General features: G+C 51.1%; 2 protein-coding genes across 2 annotated transcripts; both read left to right on the top strand.

Annotated features, from left to right (window-relative positions):
- Window positions 1-2,087: 2,087 nt before the first annotated feature.
- LOC100994287 (golgin subfamily A member 8S-like) lies at window positions 2,088-12,576 on the top strand. Its single transcript, XM_055098715.2, is given in 21 exon segments — window positions 2,088-2,267; window positions 4,100-4,219; window positions 4,793-4,852; window positions 5,041-5,121; window positions 5,975-6,013; window positions 6,279-6,326; window positions 6,413-6,497; window positions 6,593-6,702; window positions 7,733-7,819; window positions 7,926-8,033; window positions 8,228-8,312; window positions 8,690-8,759; window positions 8,761-8,986; window positions 9,252-9,317; window positions 10,660-10,735; window positions 11,152-11,243; window positions 11,499-11,717; window positions 11,801-11,901; window positions 11,984-12,084; window positions 12,174-12,329; window positions 12,416-12,576. Coding segments are annotated over 21 exon segments (2,085 nt in total). The 5' UTR covers window positions 2,088-2,219; the 3' UTR covers window positions 12,523-12,576.
- LOC134729109 (golgin subfamily A member 2-like) lies at window positions 9,426-11,685 on the top strand. The gene has a single exon (XM_063596962.1). It carries the CDS (start codon window positions 10,275-10,277, stop codon window positions 10,605-10,607), a length of 333 nt encoding a protein of 110 aa, XP_063453032.1. The 5' UTR covers window positions 9,426-10,274; the 3' UTR covers window positions 10,608-11,685.
- Window positions 12,577-25,140: the final 12,564 nt, after the last annotated feature.

The raw sequence follows: 25,140 nt of genomic DNA, 5'->3' as shown, positions 1-25,140 counted from the left end.
CTCAACACCCAAGGTTTACAGGACTTTTGTTTTAATATGGAACAGATGGAACTGTTTAGTTCTGCATCTTTGCAGGTATACAAAATGTGCCTACCAGGACTCTGCTTTATATCCACTGAAAGTAAGAAGTAATACAGTAAAACTTTGCCAGGCTAGAGGCTTTGAAGGAATGGAGTGTTCTAGTTGAATTCTATTAACTTGGAAGTATGAAGGTGAACAAATTCAGAACTTAAATTTCCTTTGAATGCAATTTGAAAATATAGCCAATGATTCCACTTTTCTTCTCTAGTAAGTTTGGACATTCCATTCTACTTGGTGTTTTATTACAGAACTCCTAGTGTGCCTGAGTCTTACATTGTGAAGATACTTTTTTAAAGCTTTAGCAGTAAGAGGATGTAAATGGTTTTGTATGAGATCAGGCTGGATGAGAACTGATACTTGTAAACATACTTTTTAGAGTAAACCTCTGATTGCCACTTGTTTTCTTACGGAACTCATAAAAATATAACACATTGGATGGAGGGTGGGAGTAGGAAGGAGAGTTATGTGTTACATGTTTTAATTGCATGTCATTGTTTCGTATCAAGACAGAACATATGGTAACCCTGGCTTTGGACCTACGGCAGGAAACACGTTTTTCTACCTGCTGTATGGCAGAGGTTCTTAAACAGCTGGAGGGATTACTGCAGCAAAGATTGCTGAGCCCTACTCCAGAGTTTCTGATTCACCAGGTCCAGGGTAGGGCCTGGGAATTTGCACTTATAAAGAGTTCTCAGGTGCTGCTGGTGCTGCTAGTCCAGAGGCTACATTACTCTTCTCTACTAACTATAAATTGCAGAACTCTAGACAAAAACTTGGTTTGGTCTGGGATAAGAAGCACACAGGTTATGGAGCAAATCCGAAAGATTCAACCCTTGATCCCAGCCTAGTGTGGATTTCAGGTAACAAGCAGTACACAGTGACATAACACAATTCTTGGTTTTCATGATTGCAAGTCACAGGCAAGTATCAAGTGAGAAATTCAGTTTCATTTGCAAGGCTTAGAGAGGCCAGGTGATTCTAGAAAAATGGGCCTTGTATTTGTTTTAAACCGGCAAAGAGCTTTGAGTGCTTATTAAATTGAAAGCTCTTTAAATTTATTTTGTATTTTATTTTATTTTTTTTCTTTTGAGATGAAGTTTTGCTCTGTCACCCAGGCTGGACTGCAGTGGTGTGAGCTTGGCTCACTGCAAACTCTGTCTCCCAGGTTCAAGTGATTCTCCTGCCTCAGCCTCCTGAACAGCTGGGATTACAGGCACCCACTACCATGTCTGGCTAGTTTTTGTATTTTTAGTAGAGATGGGGTTTCACCATGTTGGCCAGGCTGGTCTCAAACTCCTGACCTCTGGTGATCCACCCGCCTCGGGCTCCCAAAGTGCTGGGATTACAGGCACAAGCCACCGCATCTGGCCCAAAATCTTTATGTTGTTACAGATATTAGACATGTTTCTTGTTTAAGAAAAAACTTTTTAACAGTAACATAGGAGAATAAGAGAAACGTTTTTCCAAAAAAGAGAAACTATTGTGATTATTTTATCTTATTGGAATGTTGGACAATATAGTCTGCTTCATTAATCATCAAGCATGCTATGAATTTTTCATTTTTATAGGATCTTTATCTCATTTATGGTAATACTGGTAATTTTTGTACTGTGTTTGAAGGTGAAAAATATAGGCCAAAATCATAGACCTTGCATAGAAGCTGAATAATGAAGACAGCTCTGGAGGAACACATAGATACACACACACAGACACACACATATATAAAGTATGCACACATACATTGTTTAAAGTTTTAAAACTTTTAAAGCAAAAGCCAGCCCCTCCCCTGTCCCAGAGTGGGTGGTCCCTCCACTCTCTTAGAGTGGGCGGGGACAGCAGTTGCATGGGCAGCTTTCCTTGTGAGCCACAGGGCCCTCTGGACATACTGCTGCCTGGCCAAGCCCCCTTTCCCTTTCATCTTTGTCACTGACCAATGGGCTTGGAGCATTAAGGCCACGCCCCTGTTCTGCATTCTATTGGGGCCCTGGTTACACCTCCTCTGGCTCAGTCACACAGCTGCCTGGTAGGCGAGTGGAGGTGTTCATCAGTGCTCCCTGGGATTTCGCTCACGTGGCCCCAACCCCGCCTCCCTCCCCACCCCGCCTCCCTCCCCACCCCGCCTCCCTCCCCACCCCGCCATGGCAGAAGAAACTCAACAGAGCAAATTGGCCGCAGCAAAGAAAAAGGTAAAAACGCACCAGATCACTGCCCGCCAACCCAACCACAGATCCCCTCTGACGACAAGACCACTACCAGAGTCCATACCACTCCTGAGGCACACTGGACTGGGCCCCCCAACAGTGGCACCTCTGGGGTTCCCCCAACAAAATCTTGTCAGTCAGCCCCACCCCTTCAGCAAGCAGCCCAGTCCCTGCCCTCGCCAATTGCCCCAGGTTGACTTTGGGTGGGTGAGTCCTGGGGATCCCCACTCCATTACTGGGCCCTCACCTCCAGATGCCCCAAGCTCAACTTCCCTGGGCTCTTTGGGCTTGCATCTCCAAGGACCTGGGTCCCCCAGCCCCTGGCCCCACCCTCGTCAGTCATACCTGGGTGACTTTGGGCTGGTGACTCCTGGGGCTCCCTGCTGCAGACTGTGCCCTCCCCTTCTGCTGCCTCAAGGTCGACCTCCCTGGGCTCTTTGCGCTGGTGTCTCCAAGGACCTGGGTCCCAACCCTGTGTTTCCCTCCCCTGTTGTAGAGTGGCAACTCAGACATCGCGCTGATGTGGTCCCTCCACCCCACCAGGAGGAGTGGAATGTAGTGATGTCACAGTCTGCCCAGGAACTGTCATTACTGCAAGACCGACATTTGATCTTATGACCCAGCCCCTAAGCATTCTTTCCCCATTTCTGGTTCCTCTGGTCACAGCACAAATTTCCAGCTGGAAGGGGAATGGACTATGGGACCTAGGAGCAAGAGGTTTCAGGCTGCCTTACTCTCTTAACATAGACATTGACAGTGGGAAAAGCCTACACTTTCCCCATGAGCATAAAATGTTCACAGTATCTCTGGTTGGCAGTGGGGGAATGGGTTGGGTTTGGTTTTTCTCCCAGGCTTCTACTTTCCAGAGAGATTTTAACATTTTTTTCCTGAATTCTCCACCTCATATTCTAATTCTCCATGGTTCTGGGACCAGACTGCCCTTCATTCAGTGGTCTCCGACGTGAGATTGGCTCATCTTCTGTGGAATAGATCTTGGTAAAATGAACATGACAGCTTGAATCTTCCTCATATTATCTCAACCTGGGGTACTTTGAGTGCCACAGGATAATTGTGGGACATCTTCCTGAAGCATCAGTTTCCCTTGATTCTCCTGAGATCATGAGAAAAAGCATTAATGTACTTACGGATGACAGTCACATAGGTTTCTAAGAATATACCAGATTTCTCTCTTAAATGAGGCTTGGGCTGTCCTCTTTCTGAGAAATTCCCAGATTTAACAGAAAGGCTGCCTTCTGCCATGAGGACACATTGATATAAAAGTGTGAGAGGTACTGGTGCACTTCTTCACACTAACAGACGTGTGAGGATGTGTGACTCTAAACCACACGGCATACAGTTCCTGCCTACTTAATGTTTACTTTTCTACCTCTGCCTCTGGTTTTGGTCTCTGGCAGCTGCTAATTCTTGGCAAAACCCCAGAGCCTGGAGTCAGAAGACTGAGTTTCAAAGTTCCAGTATCGCCTTTTTCTTTCTTTCTTTCTTTTTCTCTTTCTTTCTTTCTATCTTTCTTTCTTTCTTTTCTTTATTTCTTCTTTCTTTCCTTCCTTCCTTCTTTCTTTTCTTTTCTTCTTTCTTTTTTCTTTTTCTTTCTTTTTCTTTCTCTGTCTCTTCCTTCCTTTCTTCTTTTTTTTCTAGCCATGATATCAATCCCTCTCAGTCACTAAATGATTGTGACAACACCTTGTACAGTTGTTGGTGTCATTAAATCAGATGGTGTATAAGAGTATTTTGTAAAAACTATAAAGGAGGATGTGGCTGATAGTTCTCATGAGTATTACTGCTCTTCTTTCCCACAGTTAAAAGAATATTGGCAGAGAAACAGCCCTGGTGTTCCAGCAGGAGCAGAGAGGAACAGGAAAACAAATGGCAGTGGCCCTGAGACAGCCACCTCTGGTGGTGGCCACTCACCTGGGGATGTGAGTCTTGGCTGGCCAGGCTCCTGGGGACAGGGGACCCAAGGGGCAGTAGAGGATAACTGTTAGGATTGTGGATGGACTGTTAGGTACTGGTTAAGAATTCTGGGTTTGAATCCTGCCTCTCCATCTGCTAGGGCAAGTTGCTTGAGCTCTTTGGGCCTCTCTTTTCACATCTGTATGATAGAGGTGGTATTGTTTGACTTCCTTTTGTGAAGTTTAAATGAGATTTGTTATTGTTGTTTTTATGTTAATCCCTAGTACATGGCCTGCTGTAAACACTCAGGACACCCAAGATATGGTCATTGCTGTTTGATTTTCCTCATCCAAAGTCTCAAGGGGAAGCCAGGACAATGAGAACAGCCACTTGCCATCAGGAGTCACTGAAAGGGCCCCAGGGTGGGATGGTGGGGAGATAAGAACCATGAGAGAAGTTGACACAAAGGAGTTTTGGGAGAAAAGGTCCAAGATAGGCAGAAAAGAAAATGTTGCCAGTTGATGGGGAAGAAAGGAAGTCAGAGGGCTTAGACACTAAGGGGGAAAGAACATCTCCACGTGCACTCTCATCTCTTGTAGTCAGCACCAGGTGTCCATGGGGAGGGCCCTACATCATCTGCTACCCTGAAGGATCTGGAGGTAAGAGGCTCTGGGCGGAGGTGCAGTGATCCTGCAGGCCAGCCCTCCAACCTCCTCCCACAGCGGGGACTAGGTGCCCCTCTGCCTCCTGAGACAGTCCACACACACCTCAGCCCTAATGATTGCTCTGTCTACCTCTTCCCCTACTCCACTCCTCCTGCACCTCCTCCTCGCTGCATGTGCCTCAGAGCCCATGCCAAGAACCAGCAGTAGTCCCAGACTCCAGGTCTGTAAAAATCAGTCAACTGAAGAACACCATCAAATCTTTGGTAAGAGTCCAGTGGGGTCCCCCAATTCCACGCTGCCAATCCTGGGCTCGTTTCCCCTTGGGGCCCTGAAGAAAGGGGCTGGGGGCACCTGGTGCCAAGGACAAATAGGGAGCTGGGGCATCCAGGCCTCACCTGGAGGGACCCCAGAACATGCAGCATGGCTCTTCTTTTGCTGCCCTCTTTGCCGACTCTCTCCTCTCCAGACACCCCTGCTCGAGTCCTTGCTACACATGCCCTGGGGTTGTTGCCTCTCGGGGAAGTGCTAGCCTGACTGGTTTTCAGCGGCCCCGTATTTCTGCCATGACTCAGTCCCTAATTTGCTCTTTGATTCTGGACAAGCCACCTTTCCTTTTTGGGCTTGTGTTTTGAGAGGAGGTAGTGAGTATCAAAGGTCTCTGTCAGCTCTGAAAGTCCGAGATTTAAAGGCCCCCTAGAATGGAAACCTCAGGGCCAAGGGCTCCTGTCAGTCCTTTTCCACCCTATATCTGCTGTGAAGAACCGTACCTGGCCTGTACGGGCTCAGTAAATATTTATTGAATGAACTCACTTTTCTAAACCACAAGCTGGCAGAAGGAGGGGCCTTTCTCAAACTCCATCTCTAGAGGTTTATGTTACTCTCCTCTCAAGAGATTCCAGATTCCGACTTTGAGTTTTGTGGCTGTGGGTGAAAGCCAACAAAGACCCAAATCCTCTGTCCTTGGGAGCTTGAAGAGAGTTTACCAGTTCGTGTTCCCATTGGGTCTGAGAACTTTGCCTTTAAAATCCATTCCTGGTCCCTGCCTACCACTTCCTGGTCTGGGGAATAGAGCTGAGGGGGCCACTCTCCATCACCTTAATTTGACTCTCCCCACAGGAGCAACAGAAGAAACAAGTGGAACATCAGCTGGAAGAAGTAACGTGATTTCTGTGTTTGCTCATGACATGACTGCTGGGTTTGGGGGGCACTCAGATGTAGAGGCCCCAGTCTCATCTTGTCCACTCCCAGCCTGGGAAAGAAGGCTCACCCCTCAGATTCCACCCCATCTCTACAGGGTCCCTGCTAATCTGGTCCCACAGATGGGCCTGTCCTGGGGCATTGGTGGCATTCTGGGGGCATGTCTCTTGCTGTACCATCTCTGCCTCCCCCTGGTAAGAGCTCTGTCTTCCTCTTTCTATAGGAAAAGAAAGCAAACAATGAGAAACAGAAAGCCGAAAGGGAGCTAGAGGTGAATGGAGGGTGTGCAGTTCCCTCCTGTCCTCCAGAGAATTTCTTTCCTTCTCTTTCAGCACTTGCTTGGCTTTTCTCCCAAAGGTTCAAATCCAGAGATTGAACACACAGAAAGGGAAACTAAATATGGACCTATATCATACGAAACGTTCTCTCAAGTATTTTGAAGGTAGGAATCTGGGCGCCCTGTCACCTTTCCGCCTGGCACTTTGACATGTCTTTAGGGAGAGTCCTTTGGGTCCCATCTCAAATCTCTCATTACAGATGAGTCCAAGGGTCTGGCCATTCGCCTGCAACATTCATTGCAGCGTATAGCAGAGTTAGAGCGGGCTCTCTTTGCTGTCACCACCACACAGGAGAAGAAGGAGGACAGTGTGAGTTCAGCCACTTGCCCCATCCCCTGGCAGCTTGGCTTCCTAGATGGAGGAGTGAGCCTAAAGTTCTCTTCTGCAGGATGGACTGTCCTGCCCAGAATGCAGCATGGCCATTTCCCGCTGCTTTTGTGTATGGTTGTTAGAGCAGCCTGGGGCTGAGTCAGCTGCTGTGGGTGAGTTGGGGGCCACTGTGGGGAGCAAGCACTGGACGCAGAGCTTGGAGGCCAAGTGCCTGCCCTGCCCTTACCTGGCTGTGGTGTTGGCCAAGTCCTACATAGGGTATTAGGTACTTCTACTGTGAAGGTACAGAAGAGTACCTTTAATATGTTACCATTTCTGTAGAGAGAGGAAACGTGTGTGTGTGTGTGTGCACGTACTATGATAATATACATAAAACATGTGTGCAAGGGTTCATAAGAAACTCAGGAGAGAGCAACAGGGTGGCTGGGAGATACTTCCCTTCTGTACCTTCTGAGTTTTGGACTATGCGAATGTATCATCCATTCAAAAAGTGAACAAAAGATTAATTTTCCCCTTCCAATCTGTGCCCCCACCCCCAGCAAGAAAAATGGGCTTAGAGAATAGCATAGACCTGGGTGTTCAAATCCCAGCTCTGCCTAAGTGATCTTAGGCAAGCACTTAACCTCGAATACTCCATGTGTTTTCATCTACACAATAGAGGTATTCATAGTAACTGTCTCCTATGGTGGTTGCAAGGATTAAATGGGATTGCTAGCATGGTACCTGGTGAAGCACTCCACAAATGTTCAAACAGTGGTAGCAATAACAGTAATTACAAAGCAATATTATCTGATCTCTCTGGGCCTCTGTTAGCCAGCTGTAAATTCAATCTCTTTCCCTGTCCCTTCCAACTTGACTGAGTTCTTTTAAAAAACCATACCATGAGCTTGGAAAGGCCTTGATCTTTACTGACAAAGTTGTATATTGAGCCTAGCCCAGCCCTTTTAAGGGGCACTGTGTGGAATGGCCAGGGCTCTCCAGATTGAAACTTCTCACTCTTCACCTTCAGACCTTGAGCCGCAGTAAAGCAGTTATCGAGTGGCAGTTAGAGTGGTCCATACAGGAGCAGGCACTGCTGAATGCACACACTACATGGGTGAGGTTTTGCAGTGGGAGGGATGTGGAAGGAAGATGAGTCAGGTGGCCAGGAGCAGCTGAGGACCAGTGACAGCCCTTCCTAACTTCTGTGCCCATTCTTGCAGTTGAAGGAGTCGCTTAAACAAATCCGGCTAGAGAGAGATGAATATGCTCAACATATAAAAGAAGAGAGGGCCCAGTGGCAGCAGAGGATGAGGAAAATGTCGCAGGAGGTGAGATCTGGCCCTTCAACCCCCCACCTTAGATAAGTCACTGGATCTTTCTGGGCATCTGTAAAATGGGAATAGTACAGCCAGAGGTGGTCCTGGGTCTGGGCTTTGTGGAGGTGGGGGCAGAGAGGGAGATGGCAGCCTGTCCAGCCACCAGCCCCTCTCTCCAGGGCTCTTTCCCCCTGTGGTTTGGGCAGGTTCACACATTGAAGAAGGAGAAGTATGAAACACATCGGGGAGAGAAGCTGGAGAGGAGCTTGTCCAAACTCAAAAACCAGATGGGTAAGATGGGGCTGGCATGACCTGGGAGCAGGACTGGCATCAGAGGGCTGTGGGAGTGGCTTAGAATGCCCCAGGGAGGTGGGTCGATGGAAGGGCTTTGAGGCAGAAGGAAAGAGGTCTGTGCCAGAGACAGCAAGTCTTGTCATCTCCATGATCCTCAGTGTCCCCATCAGCAAAGAGGGCCCGTTGTCAGCCACCCACAGCGCTCTCTATCTGAAAGTGGCTTGGAAGATTGGCTACCATCTGGGTGTGAGGAATCAGTAGCAGAGAGGCCAAGTTCGGGGAGCCTGAGAGGAGCTGTGCACCAAGAGGAGGGTTTTTCTTTTGTTTGTTTTTTTGAGAATCCAGAGGCCTTTATTGTCTGCTTCCTTTCTCAGCTGAACCCCTGCTCCCGGAGCCTCCAGCAGTGCCCTCTGAGGTGGAGCTGCAGCACCTGAGGAAGGAGGTTGAGAGTGGCAGCAGAACTCCAAGCCCAGGTGGACAACAATAAGCGCATGAGTGTCCTGATATTGGGGCAAAAGGAGAGGCTTCAGGAGCAGGATGAGAGGCTTCGGGAGCAGGACGCGAGGCTTTGGGAGCAGGACGCGAGGCTTCAGGAGCAGGATGAGAGGCTTCGGGAGCAGGACGCAAGGCCTCAGCAGCTGGCCGAGCCACAGAGTAGCTTCGAGGAGCTGGTGCGTTGCCCCACCTAGGGAGCCTGCCCTCCTCCCTAGCCCTCCAGCCCTTTGTTTCCCCACCTGTAAAATGGGGCAGTGTAGCCCTCAAGTGAAACATTACTTCTAAAGGCACCTGTGAGCCAGAGCCGTGCTCTGGTGGCTGTGGGAGATGGGATGATTTTTCTAACCTGCCTCCACCCTTCCCGGTGCCATGGGAGGCAGACACCAAGTTCTGGGGTCTCCAGCTGCAATGGGTGGCTGCTGATTGCTTCTCTCTGTCCAGAACAAGAACAAAAGTGCACTGCAGTTGGAGCGGCAAGTAGAGGAGCTGCAGGAGAAGCTTGGCGAGGTGAAGGAGACAGTAACCTCTGCCCCATCCAAGAAGGGCTGGGAGGCGGGCACCAGCCTGTTGGGAGGGGAGGTGCCAGGCCAGAGGCAGCACTAGCCTGTGGGCAGGTGACCTCAGCACCCTCTAGGGCAGTCCTGTGACTATTTCTTGCTTCCTGCCTTCTGACTTTTAGAGGTGGGTAGCCCTGGGCTCCTCCCAGGTCTGGACATCATCATCTCAGCTAGCGGCATGGAGGCCCCAGTCACAGGGGAAGAGACAGTGGTATAAGAGGCTCCTTATGCCAGGTGCAGTGGCTCACGCCTATAATCCCAGCACTTTGGGAGGCTAAGGCAGGAGAATTACTTGAGGTCGGGAGTTTGAGATCAGCCTGACCAACATGGTAAAACCTCATCTTTACTAAAATTACCAAAAAAAAAAAATTAGCCGGGCATGATGGCACATGCCTGTAATCCCACCTACTCAGGAGGCTGAGGCATGAGAATCACTTGAGGCCAGGAGGTGGAGATTGCAGTGAGCTGAGATTGCACCACTGCACTCCAGCCTGGGCCACAGAGTGACACTCTGTCTCCAAACAAAACAAAAAGGCTTCTTAGGTTAAAACTGGATTCCAGCCTCGGTTCCACTGGTCACCATTCAAGTACTTTGCATCTCTAAGTCTCTGTTCACTTAACTTCAGAAGGAAGTTAACATTTTCCTTACAGACGTGCTGAGGATTAACTGAGATAATACTTGGAAAGCATTAGGCATGTAACACACTTAGCAGATGGTGGTTGGCTCCCAGTGCTTTTCCACCAGTCTGTGGCCTACAGTTTAAATGGTGAGAAGAGGATATGAGATTTGAGGCTGGGGAAGGAGGCATGGGGTTCTAGGAAAAGGAGGCAGTCACTTAGGCCTGGAGCAAGGGGCCAGGGGCCTGGGCAGGCGACAGAGCCCCACAATGCCCTCGCTACCCTATTAATGGGCCCAGAATCTGGAAGCCAGCAACCACAAGCCCTCACACCCAGGGTCTTCCTGCAGGTGGAGCTGAAGAGCCAAGAGGCTCAGAGTCTGCAGCAGCACCCAGATTATTACCTGGGTCACCTGCAGCAGTATGTGGCCACCTGTCAGGAGCAGGTGGCCGCCTATCAGCAGCTGACCTCTGAGGAGTCACTGCACAGCCAGTTACTGCAGCAGACCCAGCTAATGAACCAGCTGCATCAGCAGGAAGCTCGAGGCAAAGCGATAGCCGACCTGGCCCGCCAAAAGTTGCAGGAGACCCAGGGGAGGGAGCTGCTGAGGCTGGGGCCCTAAGGGGGACAACCTGGCAAACTCTGTGCCTTCTCACCCTTTCCTGGCCCCTTAGGAGTGCCTGGAAGCTGCCAGCCAGCAAAACCAGCCCCTACAGGCCCAGTTGAGCCTCATGGCTCTCCCTGGGGAAGGTAAGGGAGACTGCCCAGAGGAAGAGGAGAGAGCCCCAGGAGGAAGTGGGGACTGTTAGCAGCATAGGATTGAGGAGATGGAAGAGACCTTTAGAACAGCTGGTCCTTATGCCGACCGGGTGCCCGCACTAAGTTCAGCATCAATATGGTGACCTCCTGGAAGCAGGGGGCCACCAAGTTGCCTAAGGATGGCTGAACTGGCCCAGGTCAGAAAGGGAGCAGGTCACAACTCCCGCACTGACCGTAGTGGGATTATGCCTGATCTTGGTTCTTAAAAGTAAAAATAAAGAACAGTAGCTCATTGCTCTCTGGGTAGTGGCTGGCTCAGGGTTACACAGTGAGGGTGGAGACAGCGGTGGGCCCACAGTACCCCCCTTGTTGGGCTGTCTGAGGACCCTTCTGGCCACCCCCCACAGGAGATGGAGGAGGACATCTGGACAGTGAGGAGGAGGAGGCACCTCGGCCCATGCCGAGCAACCCGGAGGACCTGGAGAGCTGGGAGGCCACGGTGAGCCTGACTCCCCCTGCACCCATTTTGCCACCTTCCTCTGTGGTCCCTCCAAGACCCCTTTATGCTCTTGGTTTCCCTGCCTTCTGATTTCTCTGGACCTTCACCCCTTCCGGGAGCCAGTGGTCAGACACCATTTCACCTGTGACCAACAGATGCACTCTCTGAGACCCCAAGGGAAGGGGCTGCACTCCACCTCTCTGCCCTGTTTGTTCTGTGTATGCCTCTACAATAATGCTCACCTCTTGCCCTCAGGTTGCATTTTTCAACTCCGCTGGAGCCAATGCCCAGGAGGAGCAGGCATGGTTACAAGAGCAGGTGAAAGAGCAGAGGGTGTGCTGCCAGCGCATGGCTCACCTGGTGGCCTCAGTCCAGAAGGAGCCAGAGGCAGCGGTCCCAGCCCCAGTGACTGGGGGCGACTCTGTGAGTGGGGTGACCCACCAGGCTATGCAGGAGGTCATGGAGAAGCTGGAGGTGAGTGAGTCCTGGCATGGGCCAAGAAGGGCAGGGGTGGGGCAGGTCACTGCCGAGATGTGAACCCATTATTTTGGCTCCAGAGCGGCCTTATGGACCTTCTGGAGGAGAAGGCGGACCTGAGGGAGCGAGTGGAGAAGCTAGAACTTTGATTCATCCAGTACTGGAAAGACAGAAGCCATCAGTGAGCGGGAGGCCAGGGCACGGCAGGGGGAGCTGCAGGGCTGTTGGAGGGGCCTCAGCGTCAGAGTCCTGTCCTCCCACAGGAAAGTTCATCGCCTTTGAACAGAGCCAGGGGGCAGTGCCAAAGATGCGGCAACGGGAGGAGGACATCATCAGGCTGGTCCAGGACAAGGAAGAGATGAAGGTAGGGTGTGCAACATCTCTGCAGGGGTGGGGGTGGGCGTGAGGGTGGGCGCCGGTAGGTGCATAACAGCTGAGCACCCCTCCCTCCAGGTGAAGCTGCTGGAGCTGCTGGAGACGATGTTGCGGCTTGTGGTGACTACAACGAGGGACACAGCAAATTCCCGGCCACTGCCCTGAAGCTTGCTGATGACCCCGGTCCAGGAGCCCCAGCCCCCCAGGAGCTTGTGGGTGCTGACAAGCATGGTGGTGAGTAGAGTCCTCAGGCAGGGTGGGCAGGCAGGGGCAGGGGAGGCTCTCACTGCACTCGGATCCCCACCTCCTTCTCTCCAAAGATCTTTGTGAGGTGAGCCTCACTGACAGCGTGGAGCACCCAGGCTTGTGCAGCAACTCCCGTATGCCATTCTTTTGCTGGGCTTGGCTGCTGAGAAGAAGGAGATAAACATCACCATCATCAAAGAGCTGCTCAAGAAATTTTAAAAAAGGAAAAAAAGTTATGGGGTTCATCTCCTACCCAATTCATTTACTTCACTTGAATGTTAGAGCCACTCATGATTATTTGTGTTTGTAATTTATAGTTTAAGTTTATTTGTAAAAAGTTAAAGGAGAGTGGGTCTCTGTGGCTTTCACTGATGTTCACTCTGGCATCCTTCAGCATTTTTCTTTTTTAGTTTCATAACTGTAGGTCATTAGCATGCATATCGAGTTTGCCCTTACGTGGTGGGAGTTCAAATACACAAAGACCCACTATTTGCACAAAATTATTCTTGCTGGTTTGGAATAGGCTGCCATGCTTTTTTAATGTTATTGCAGCATGTATATTCATTACAGAATTCAGATAAAATTTGCTTATGTTCTGCTATTGTTTGATCTAATCTTAATCACAGTGACCTCTTCATTAGCTCAATATGTGGTTTGCCCCCAAGTGTGCACTTTTTATTACTTTGTAATATGGCACTATGAGTACTGACATTTAGAGTTGTTTAAAGGCCGAGAACTGGAAACAGCCTTTCCCCTATTTTCTGTGTATTGGCGATGGGAGTAATAATATTTTGGGGAAGCTTTTAAAATCTCACAGAAGAGGAAAGTGGCCTGCTGTGGCAGGTTTGTGCAGGATAGAGTGTGTTACATTTGTTCCGGTGCGAACAATTAGCGCTGTACTATGGTAGTTCCCTTCGGATTTGTATGTGCTCTGGGCTCATGAAGATATTCCATCATGAGCTGCAGCAGTTGTACTCTTTCTCGATGACCTAAAAACTGATCATTTCTGAGGAATGAAAGGCTCCCATCATTGACTGTAGATGTGGAAAACCTTTCCTAGCTTAGAGCATTTGTATCCATAATACATTTTAAAGTCAGAGTTGATGTTACCTGTTTTAATCACATGACCACATGTCCCAGTACACAAAAGAGTGCTGGTTGGCATTCTTTTTAATGTATTTAGTAAAGATCATAAGAAATCCTTTAAGAGTTTAAATGTCCCTGGAACAGGCATACAGGCTCTAGTCAAGAATGAATTAGAGTGAAGGAAAGCTGTGTGACACCTGGCGTTCCTCTCTGTTCATGGAGCTTCTTTGAGGCTTGAAGATTGATTTTTACCATCTAGACCTCTGTGGCTAATACCTATTCTTCAACCACCTTGGTTACTCTGACATAGGAATTTACTTCTTTTCCTTGAGTGGAAAACACTTTAAAAAATAATAACAAACATTATTATAAACTAATATAAGTGAGAGTACTTAGTTGAAATAAAAAGGAGTTTTAGTAGACAGTATTTTATAGACAGTATATTATATTTGAAAATCAAGAAGTTTATGCAATTTAAAATGTTTATAAACTGCAGTGCAATCTACTGTTTGTGAATGTCAATGTATTATCAGGAAATGTGTCTATACAATCACAGAGTTATATTTCCTCACAAACTTGTTTACTAAGAGTGAAATATGTTTTTGTACCTCTCAGTTTCAGTTAGGGACATATTTTGTGCAATATTTATGTGATTGTGCCTATGCATGATGAACAAATGATTTCATTCATACATTGCCTAAATCATAACTTGATGATGCTTGGGAAAGACTCAACAGTTCAAACTTCATGAAGTTCTAATGTCTGTGTTCCAAAACACATCACATTATTAGGATGTAGGGAGATGTGTATGTGTGCTCCCTGGGGTGGGGATTTCTAGTTACTAGACCATCTCCATTTTTAGCATTTGGCATCCTCATGATACTTTTCTAAATATGACATTAACAGGAGAGCAACAATACGATTTTACCGATGGAATAACAGATTTGCCTGCATTCACTGAAAGAGTGCAAATATTGGGTCCTTGTGACTTCAACTGACTCTTCCAAATTGTATGAATGTATCAATGTATTAGATAAACCCAGTTTCAGAATGACAAAGAAAAAATGTTAGACCAAATAACGCAGCTAATTAACAGTGGTACGATTTCTAGCCCGTGGGTTTAAAATGGACCTAAAGTCCTGTTCTTGCCTTTTATTTTCTGAACTTGCTGCTTTTGCATTCTTTGAGATCAGTTTAAAGACAGTTACTTTAAGTCCATGTTAAACCCTCAGGCTAGAAATCATACCACTGTTAATTAGCCACATCTATTTGGCCTAACGTTTTTTCTTTATCATTCTGAAACTGGGTTTATCTAATACATTGGTAAATTATTTCAAAGGTACTTTTATTGTTGAAATCACTTCACTTTTACCCTGATAAATATCAATGACTAGGAATGACCTTCAGATAGCATTTAGCATCTGTAACCAATCTGACAGTAATGTGTTCATCAGGTGCCTATGGATTAAATCACATACTGGCATATTTAAGCTGAACGTCAGTCTGGAAATAAATTTACTACATTAACTGAAATACCACTCTTTGTGTAGGTATTTGTCATATATTTAAGAGAAAGCTAAAAAGAATGGAAATCATATGACTAACTTGTCTTTCCTCAAAGTGCATACAGTCTTTTGCGATACCTCATTGAGCCAAGTATTTGTGCTCTTCCTCATTCAGTACAATGCAGCTTTTGATTTGCTTAGAAGGAAGGTTAGAGTTCATCAGAAACATAGAATTTTAAAATGCTAGTTCAACTGAATCAATTTGAATTTCTGCAGGAATAATCAAAACACCTATTTAAAGATTGCAATATATAATAATTATTTTTAAAGTATTTGATTAAACCTGATAGGTTTTCCAGAAATGAAAAAAAGAAATCAGTTCTAAAACCAAAGCTGATTTTTAGAAAATTTGAAAATGTAAATCAGCCCTATCCATAATACAGTTTCTCTAAAACTTTATCTTAAAGAGTCATTTAAAAATAATGTAACTATTAAAAAATGTAACTGCTATCTTAAAGTTCTGAAATAAAACATTTTAAAATATGAATACTATAGTTTAAAAGAAAGAAATGGTGGAAAGGAAAAGTAGAGAAAGAAATGCCAATTCCAGTCCAAAGCTTTATTTGCCAAGTTTTCTTAGAATGAATTTTACCAATTTATGAATTCTTGTAAACAGAAGGTATAATGGAAATACTGAAAAACTTTTGCCTAAAGTGGCATTATTGACTGCTAGTGTGATGCTACTGTAATGTAATAAATTATTAAATGTTGCAAAGTGCTGTTTTTGCCTTAAAATTTTGTTTTGCATGTCTTGAAAAACTATAGTATTAAAGGTGTTGATACTGTGCGAATGCTGGGCATGCTTGGCATGAGATAATCTGTTTCATTTTTACAAAATTGTAATATAGCTATGCAAGTGTTTGTTAAAAGAACACAAAATAAAAAAGTTACAGGATTAAAAAATGTTAGAGTGAAAAAGTTATGGGATAAAAAAACGTTAAAAAGTTGTGGCAAAAAAGTAGAAAAACATTTTATGAAAAGTTACAAAAAAAGTTATGAAAAAGAAGTTCGGGATTTTTAAAAAAGTCATGGGATAAAAACAAAAATTAAAAGCAGGCCTCTGTCAGCAAAGCCTGGAGAAGTAGGGCTGGAGTCTCCACTGCCACCATGACCCTACCACCCCTTCCCAGTCACCCCTTTACAATTCGGGTAGCCACACAAGACCTCTGTCTAATGGGGAAAGACAGACCCTTTGCCGCCTTGACCAGGGCTGAGTCCTTAAATTTCTGGATGATGATGATTGTTATTTAAGAGCCAGAGGCTGGCAGAGGTGGTTTGTTTGGAGGAGGTCTGATGGCCTCCTTACTCTCACCATAGTAACTTTTCCCTCGGGGGGGCTCCCATCTTCTTATTCAGAGACGCAGCTGAGGCGGGACAGTGGGGCTAACTGTGGACCAGGTGAGGGCCCGGGCTGCTGGGGTGGCCCCCCTTCCCCGGTGTACATATTGTATCTATGTAACGTTTTGTATATTCCAGAGGGTAGGGCCGCCCCTGTATCGTACCTAGAGGAGGTTGGAGCTGGCACATGGGGAGGAGTGTCTAATCATTATTTGTGGCTGGGAAACTTATGTATTGCTAGCATAGGACAGAGAAAGGAGGTGGGGATGGGGTCATGGCTCCTGGTGATGCGACTCCTGTTTATTTTGCTTTTTATTTTGGAATAAACGGATTTAGCCATACTGCTCAGCCTGGTGTGTTCCCATTTCCCTCACTGGGTCCTGGTGTTTGTGCCACTGAACAAGAAGCCCTGGAGTGTCTGAGCGTGTCCAGCTGGGCTGTTGGGGACCTTCCAGGCCTGTTACCTGTATGCTGCCTGGTGACGCCTGGGGGATTCCACGGGGACTGCCATGGCACCTATGGGGCGCAGCCCGGCCCTGACAGCCAACAGGCTCAGGAGCTTGCTCTAGCCATGGCCGGGAAGACAGGTACCAGCACCTAAGGGCACTGACTTCCACCCACCCCAGGTGTCTTCCGTTCCATCCCCTTGCCTCCCTCTCCTGTCTGCACCTGGTGGCCTGTTCTGTCTGTCCCTCCAGAGTGCCGGCTGCCCCCCAGGCTCCCTCCAGGCTGAGTTCACGGCCCTGCCCCCAGGTGGCCAGAGCCGGCTTCACAGGATAAGAGCCAGCTAAGCTCCAGGGGCTTTCCAGGAAAAGTGTCCCTTGGAAAGGGTGTGACCTTTTCACAGCTCCCAACAGCACCCTAGAAATGCCTTGGCCTTTCCCGTCCTCTGAGCTCCACACAGAACACAGCCAGCAGAGGACACACTTCCCCGCCATCCAGAAATGGGTTTGATTCTCAGCCGAGGGACAGCAGGACTGGTAGAGACTGTCAGGCCACACAGAGGCCTGCACAGCACCCCCATGCTTGGTGGGGGGTGGGAGGGATGGCGGGGTTGGCTGTCCACAGGCTGGGCATGAGAGGGAGCCTCACTGGAGGTGGTGCACTTTGGAGGGGCAATGTCAGGGGACAGCTTTCTCTTGTTGGGCCACAAGACTCCAAAAGGACAACAGGGTGACTGATTCCCAGCGCTAGAGACGAGGCGGTCGGCCAGGTGTTGGTGCATGTGTACATATATATATATATATATATATATATATATATATGTATTTATAGATATTTATAGAGCAGGACGGGCCATATCACAAAGGGGACACAAGTTTTCAGCAGTGGTCACACCTGGATGTGTCAGCTCACCACTACAACAGACTGAGTCGCAGATGTAGGAGGCTGGCTTTGGGGCTGGGGGAGCCACTGTCAAGTCACAGAACAGCCGCTCAGGCAGGCTTGGAAAGGGAGGTCACTGAGAAGAGGAGGGATCTGTTTAGAGGTCGAAGTGGGGGCTGGGGCTCTGAGGATGGGATGGTCTTGCCTGACCCAATCAGCTGGCAGTTGGAGAGAAAGCAGAGAGAAGCAGGAGAGAGAAAAGCAAGCAGAGAGAAGCGGGAGAGAGAAAAGCGAGCAGAGAGCTGATGAGGCAAGTGCAGAGCACAGGCGTGCCACAGCAGCTGTGGGAGGGCAGGGGCGGGGAGGGCACAGGTGCGGGTATGGCGAGGTTGCTGGGAAAGTGGGGCTGGAAAGGAAAGGAGAGGAAGAAGGAGGGAGGCAGAGCTTCACAGTTAGTGCCTGGGGGTTGCAGCGGCCCTCCCCACCCCACACACGCGGGCCTCTTTCAGGGCACCCAGGGCGGTGCAGCCACCGTTCAGAGCAATGCTCCACAGTTAGTGCCTGGGGGCTGCGACAGCCCGCACCACTCCACACACGCTGGCCTCTTACAGGGCACCCAGGGCGGTGCACCCACCGTTCAGAGCAATGCTTCACAGTTAGTGCCTGGGGGCTGCGGCAGCCCTCCCCACCCCACACACGCTGGCCTCTTTCAGGGCACCCAGGGCAGTGCAGCCACCGTTCAGAGCAATGCTCCACAGTTAGTGCCTGGGGGCTGCGGCAGCCCTCCCCACCCCACACACGCTGGCCTCTTTCAGGGCACCCAGGGCAGTGCAGCCACCGCTCAGAGCAATGCTCCAGAGTAAGTGCCTGGGGGCTACGGTGGCCCTTCTCACCCCACACACGCTGGCCTCTTTCAGGGCACCCAGGGCGGTGCAGCCACCATTCAAAGCAATGCTGCACAGTTAGTGCCTGGGGGCTGCAGCGGCCCTCCCCACCCCACACACGCTGGCCTCTTTCAGGGCACCCAGGGCCGTGCAGCCACCATTCAGAGCAATGCTTCACAGTTAGTGCCTGGGGGCTGCAGCGGCCCTTCCCAGCCCACACACACTGGCCTCTTTCAGGGCACCCACGGCTGTGCACCCACGGCTGTGCACCCACCGTTCAGAGCAATGCTCCACAGTTAGTGCCTGGGGGCTGCGGCAGCCCTCCCCACCCCACACACGCTGGCCTCTTTCAGAGCACCCAGGGCTGTGCACCCACCGTTCAGAGCAATGCTCCACAGTTAGTGCCTGGGGGCTGCGGCGGCCCTCCCCACCCCACACACGCTGGCCTCTTTCAGGGCACCCAGGGCGGTGCACCCACCGTTCAGAGCAATGCTTCACAGTTAGTCCCTGGGGGCTGCGGCGGCCCTCCCCACCCCACACACGCTGGCCTCTTTCAGGGCACCCAGGGCTGTGCACCCACCGTTCAGAGCAATGCTCCACAGTTAGTGCCTGGGGGCTGCGGCGGCCCTCCCCACCCCACACAAGCTGGCCTCTTTCAGGGCACCCAGGGCGGTGCACCCACCGTTCAGAGCAATGCTTCACAGTTAGTCCCTGGGGGCTGCGGCGGCCCTCCCCACCCCACACACGCTGGCCTCTTTCAGGGCACCCAGGGCGGTGCAGCCACCGTTCAGAGCAATGCGACACAGTTAGTGCCTGGGGGCTGCGGCGGCCCTCCCCACCCCACACACGCTGGCCTCTTTCAGGGCACCCAGGGCGGTGCACCCACCATTCAGAGCAATGCTCAGCCCCCTCCAGTGTCCCTCTCCTCTGGTCACCCTGTCTTTGAACACACTGGCCCGGGGCCACCTCTTGCTTTTGGGAACCCAATGCAACAGCCACCAGTCCTGACAGAGAAGGAACACTGCTTGAACCAGGATGATGAAGCTAAAAGGGATGGATGGCTGGAGTGATCGCCGGAACCCCTTTTGGGCAGTCAGAAAGCCCAGAACCCTCTGAAGGGACCCTGGGGGAGGTAGGGAGGACAGGCAGCTGGATGCCACTGGCTATAGACTTATAAGTCTAAGAGGGGAGCCTCAGCTTGTTGTGGGTTGCAGGTCACAAAGGTGAGGCTGGGCCCTTCCTGCTGGGAAAAGCAGAAGAGGGAGAGTCCAAGGCAAGGGAGGTGGGTGGGCTTGCTGGGCGGAGCTCAGCCGGGCGAGCATGCACTATGGTCCCCTCTGCTGAATAGCAGAGGCAACCTCTAGAAGCAACAGACCAAGGTGCGTGAGCCTGCTGGCTGGCGGTAGTGCTTCAGCGGGTGCCAGGGATCCTGCCTTCAGCCACACGCTAGCAGCTATGATGGTACCTGGGAGGGAGGGAAGGGGACTGTGTGTCCCTGCCTGGCCTGTGAGGTGTGTTGTGGGTTGACCGTGTGTATGGGACTCTCAAGGTTTTATCTTAGATCACCACTGGATTGTCAACAGATAGAGGAGGTGGGACCCTGACTACCACCCCTGCTCTGCAGTAGATTTGGCTCTTACCACTCCCAGCCTGGGAGCTGGATGCCCTCCCTGGCAGCATGACTCAGAATTCACAACAGCTACAGCGTGCCCAGGATGACATTCCTAGGCCGCTGGCCGCCTCAGAGTACAGCCCTGCACACAACCCCCTCCAAGCTCTCAGCCCGTGCACCATAAACCACGAGCTCTCTCACATCTCCAGAGAGAGCCCATGTCTGCCAGCTTGGGCACAGAGCCTGTTCCAAGAGCCCACAAGCTCAGCCATGGAGGCTGGGGGGCTTTGGGGCTAGTGGGGGCCAGCCCTGGTACCTGGGTCCAGCCGGGACGCTCTGTACCTGCAGCTAGGAGTCGTCCACGGGCCCCCGTAGCTGTGCTAGCAGTGTTCCTATTGATGTCGCCGATGATGCTGAGAGCCTCTTTCAGCACGTGGTGCAAGCGCAGCATCACGTCACGCTGCTGTGCCTGCTCCGCCGACTCCTCCATGAGTGTCTTCTTGTCCCTACGCGAGTACAGGTGGGACAGCAGCTCTGAGAAGCAGCATCTCATCGCGACGCTGTGCCTGCATTCCTGACTACACCACGAGTGTCTTCTGGTTCCCACACGAGTGCAGGTTGGACAGCAGCTCTGAGAAGATGAACTCCTTGGTCTGCCTGCTCCGCCGACTCCTCCAGGAGTGTGTGCTCTATCCCACGCGAGTACAGGTTGGACAGCAGCTACGAGAAGATGAACTCCCTGGTCTTCTTGCTCTGCCGACTCCTCCAGGAGTGTCTTCTCGTTCCCACGCGAGTACAGATTGGACAGCAGCTCTGAGAAGCAGCATCTAGTCGCGACGCTGTGCCTGCTCTGCCGACTCCTCCACGAGTGTCTTCTGGTTCCCACGCTAGTGCAGGTTGGACAGCAGCTCTGAGAAGATGAACTGCTTGGTCTGCCTGCTCTGCCGATTCCTCCAGGAGTGTCTGATCATTCCCACGCGAGTACAGGTTCGACAGCAGCTCTGAGAAGATGAACTCCTTGGTAACCCTGCTCTGCCGACTCCTTCAGGAGTGTCTTCTCGTTCCCACGCGAGTACAGGTTGGACAGCAGCTCTCAGAAGATGAACGCTTTGGTCTGCCTGCTCTGCCGACTCCTCCAGGAGTGTCTGATCACTCCCACGCGAGTACAGGTTGGACAGCAGCTCTGAGAAGATGAACTCCTTGGTCTGCCTGCTCTGCCGACTCCTCCAGGAGGGTCTGATCACTCCCACGCGAGTACAGGTTGGACAGCAGCTCTGAGAAGATGAACTCCTTGGTCTGCCTGCTCTGCCAACTCCTTCACGAGTGTCGTCTCATTCCCACGCGAGTACAGGTTCGACAGCAGCTCTGAGAAGCAGAATCTCATCGCGCCGCTGTGCCTGCTCTGCCGACTCCTCCATGAGTCTCTTCTGGTTCCCACGCGAGTGCAGGTTGGACAGCAGCACTGAGAAGACGAACTCCTTGGTCTGCCTACTCTGCCAACTCCTCCAGGAGGCTGTGCTCGTTCCCACGTGAGTACAGGTTGGACAGCAGCTCTGAGAAGATGAACTCCTTGGTCTGCCTGCTCTGCCGACTCCTCCAGGAGTGTCTGCTCGTTCCCACGCGACTACAGGTTGGACAGCAGCTATGAGAAGCAGCATCTCATCGCGCCGCTGTGCCTGCTCTGCCGACTCGTCCAGGAGTGTCTTCTCTTTCCCACGCGAGCACAGGTTGGGGAGCAGCTCTGAGAAAATGAACTCCTTGGTCTTCCTGCTTTGCCGACTCCTCCAGGAGTGACTTCTCGTTCCCACGCGAGTACAGGTTGGACAGCAGTTCTGAGAAGCAGCATTTCGTCGCGCCGCTGTGCCTGCTCTGCTGACTCCTCCACGACTGTCTACTGGTTCCCACGCGAGTGCAGGTTGGACAGAAGCTCTGAGAAGATGAACTCCGTCGTCTTCCTGCTCTGCCGACTCCTCCAAGAGTGTCTGCTCGTTCCCACGCGAGTACAGGTTGGACAGCAGCTCTGAGAAGATGAACTCCTTGGTCTGCCTGCTCTGCCAACTCCTCCAGGAGTGTCTTCTTGTTCCCACGCGAGTACAGGTTGGACAGCAGCTCTGAGAAGATGAAATCCTTGGTGGGCCTGCCCTTCCGACTGCTCCAGGAGTGTCTCCTTCTTCCCACGCCAGTACAGGTTGGACAGCAGCTCTGAGAAGATGAACTCCTTAGTCTACCTGCTCTGCCGACTCCTCCAAGAGTGTCTTCTCGTTCCCATGCGAGTACAGGTTGGACAGCAGCTCTGAAAAGCGCCACCTCGTCGCGCCGCTGTGCCTGCTGTGCCGACTCCTCCATGAGTGTCTTCTGGTTCCCACGCTAGTGCAGGTTGGACAGCAGCTCTGAGAAGATGAACTCCTTGGTCAGCCTGCTCTGCCGACTCCTCCAGGAGTGTGTGCTCTATCCCACGCGAGTACAGGTTGGACAGCAGCTACGAGAAGATGAACTCCTTGGTCTTCCTGCTCTGCCGACTGCTCCAGGAGTGTCTTCTCGTTCTCACGCGAGTACAGGTTCGACAGCAGCTCTGAGAAGCAGCATCTCGTCGCGACGCTGTGCCTGCTCTGCCAACTCCTCCACGAGTGTCTTCTCGTTCCCACGCGAGTACACGTTGGACAGCAGCTCTCAGAAGATGAACTCCTTGGTCTGCCTGCACTACCGACTCCTCCAGGAGTGTCTGACCACTCCCACGCGAGTACAGGTTGGACAGCAGCTCTGAGAAGATGAACTCCTTGGTCTGCCTGCTCTGCCGACTCCTCGACGAGTGTCTTCTCATTCCCACGCGAGTACAGGTTCGACAGCATCTCTGAGAAGCAGCATCTCATCGCACCGCTGTGCCTGCTCTGCCGACTCCTCCACGAGTCTCTTCTGGTTCCCACGCGAGTGCAGATTGGACAGCAGCTCTGAGAAGATGACCTCCTTGGTCTGCCTGCTCTGCCGACTCCTCCAGGAGTGTCTGCTCATTCCCACGCGAGTACAGGTTGGACACCAGCTCTGAGAAGATGAACTCCTTGGTCTGCCTGCTCTGCTGACTCCTCCAGGAGTGTCTGCTCGTTCCCACGCGAGTACAGGTTGGACAGCAGCTCTGAGAAGCAGCATCTCGTCGCGACGCTGTGCCTGCTCTGCCGACTCCTCCACGAGTGTCTTCTGGTTCCCACGCGAGTACAGGCTGGACAGCAGCTACGAGAAGATGAACTCCTTGGTCTTCCTGCTCTGCCGACTCCTCCAGGAGTGTCTTCTCGTTCCCACGGGAGTAGAGGTTGGACAGCAGCTCTGAGAAGCAGCATCTCATCGCGACGCTGTGCCTACTCTGCTGACACCTCCACGAGTGTCTTCTGGTTCCCACGCGAGTGCAGGTTGGACAGCAACTCTGAGAAGATGAACTCCTTGGTCTGCCTGCTCTGCCGACTCATCCAGGAGTGTCTGCTCATTCCCACGCGAGTACAGGTTGGACAGCAGCTCTGAGAAGATGAACTCCTTGGTCTGCCTGCACTACCGACTCCTCCAGGAGTGTCTGATCACTCCCACGCGAGTACAGTTTGGACAGCAGCTCTGAGAAGATGAACTCCTTGGTCTGCCTGCTCTGGCGACTCCTCCACGAGTGTCTTCTCATTCCCACGCGAGTACAGGTTCGACAGCACCTCTGAGAAGCAGCATCTCATCGCGCCGCTGTACCTGCTCTGCCGACTACTCCACGAGTCTCTTCTTGTTCCCACGCGAGTGCAGGTTGGACAGCAGCTCTGAGAAGATGAACTCCTTGGTCTGCCTGCTCTGCCGACTCCTCCAGGAGTGTCTTCTCATTCCCACGCAAGTACAGGTTGGACAGCAGTTCTCAGAAGCAGCATCACGTCGCGCCGCGGTGCCTGCTCTGCTGACTCCTCCACGAGTGTCTACTGGTTCCCACGCAAGTGCAGGTTGGACAGAAGCTCTGAGAAGATGAACTCCTTGGTCTGCCTGCTCTGCCGACTCCTCCAGGAGTGTCTACTCGTTCCCACGCGAGTACAGGTTGGATAGCAGCTCTGAGAAGGTGAACTCCTTGGTCTGCCTGCTCTGCCAACTCCTCCAGGAGTGTCTTCTTGTTCCCACGCGAGTACAGGTTGGACAGCAGCTCTGAGAAGATGAAATCCTTGGTGGGCCTGCTCTTCCGACTACTCCAGGAGTGTCTGCTTCTTCCCACGCCAGTACAGGTTGGACAGCAGCTCTGAGAAGATGAAATCCTTAGTCTGCCTGCTCTGCCGACTCCTCCAAGAGTGTCTTCTCGTTCCCATGCGAGTACAGGTTGGACAGCAGCTCTGAAAAGCAGCATCTAGTCGCGCCGCAGTGCCTGGTGTGCCGACTCCTCCATGAGTGTCTTCTGGTTCCCACGCTAGTGCAGGTTGGAAAGCAGCTCTGAGAAGATGAACTCCTTGGTCTGCCTGCTCTGCCGACTCCTCCAGGAGTGTGTGCTCTATCCCACGCGATTACAGGTTGGACAGCAGCTACGAGAAGATGAACTCCTTGGTCTGCCTGCTCTGCCGACTCGTCCAGGAGTGTCTTCTCGTTCCCACGCGAGTACAGGTTGGACAGCAGCTCTGAGAAGCAGCATCTCGTCATGACGTTGTGCCTGCTCTGCCAACTACTCCACGAGTGTCTTCTGGTTCCCACGCGAGTGCAGGTTGGAGAGCAGCTCTCAGAAGATGAACCCCTTGGTCTTCCTGCTCTGCCGACTCCTCCAGGAGTGTCTTCTCGTTCCCACGCGAGTACAGATAGGACAGCAGCTCTGAGAAGCAGCAGCTCATCACGACGATGTGCCTGCTCTGCCGACTCCTCCACGAGAGTCTTCTGGTTCCCACGCTAGTGCAGGTTGGACAGCAGCTCTGAGAAGATGAACTCCTTGGTCTGCCTGCTCTACCGACTCCTCCAGGAGTGTCTGATCATTCCCACGCGAGTACAGGTTGGACAGC

The sequence above is a fragment of the Pan paniscus genome, chromosome 16, assembly GCF_029289425.2.
Source record: "Pan paniscus chromosome 16, NHGRI_mPanPan1-v2.0_pri, whole genome shotgun sequence".
Classification (NCBI taxonomy): domain Eukaryota; kingdom Metazoa; phylum Chordata; class Mammalia; order Primates; family Hominidae; genus Pan; species Pan paniscus.
Note: the sequence above shows the minus strand (reverse complement) of the source record. Positions and strands in the feature narration are given on the sequence as shown.

Coding starts and splice junctions, on each gene's coding strand:
- LOC134729109 (XM_063596962.1), top strand. CDS start 10,275: ATGGGCCCAGAATCTGGAAGCCAGCAACCACAAGCCCTCACACCCAGG.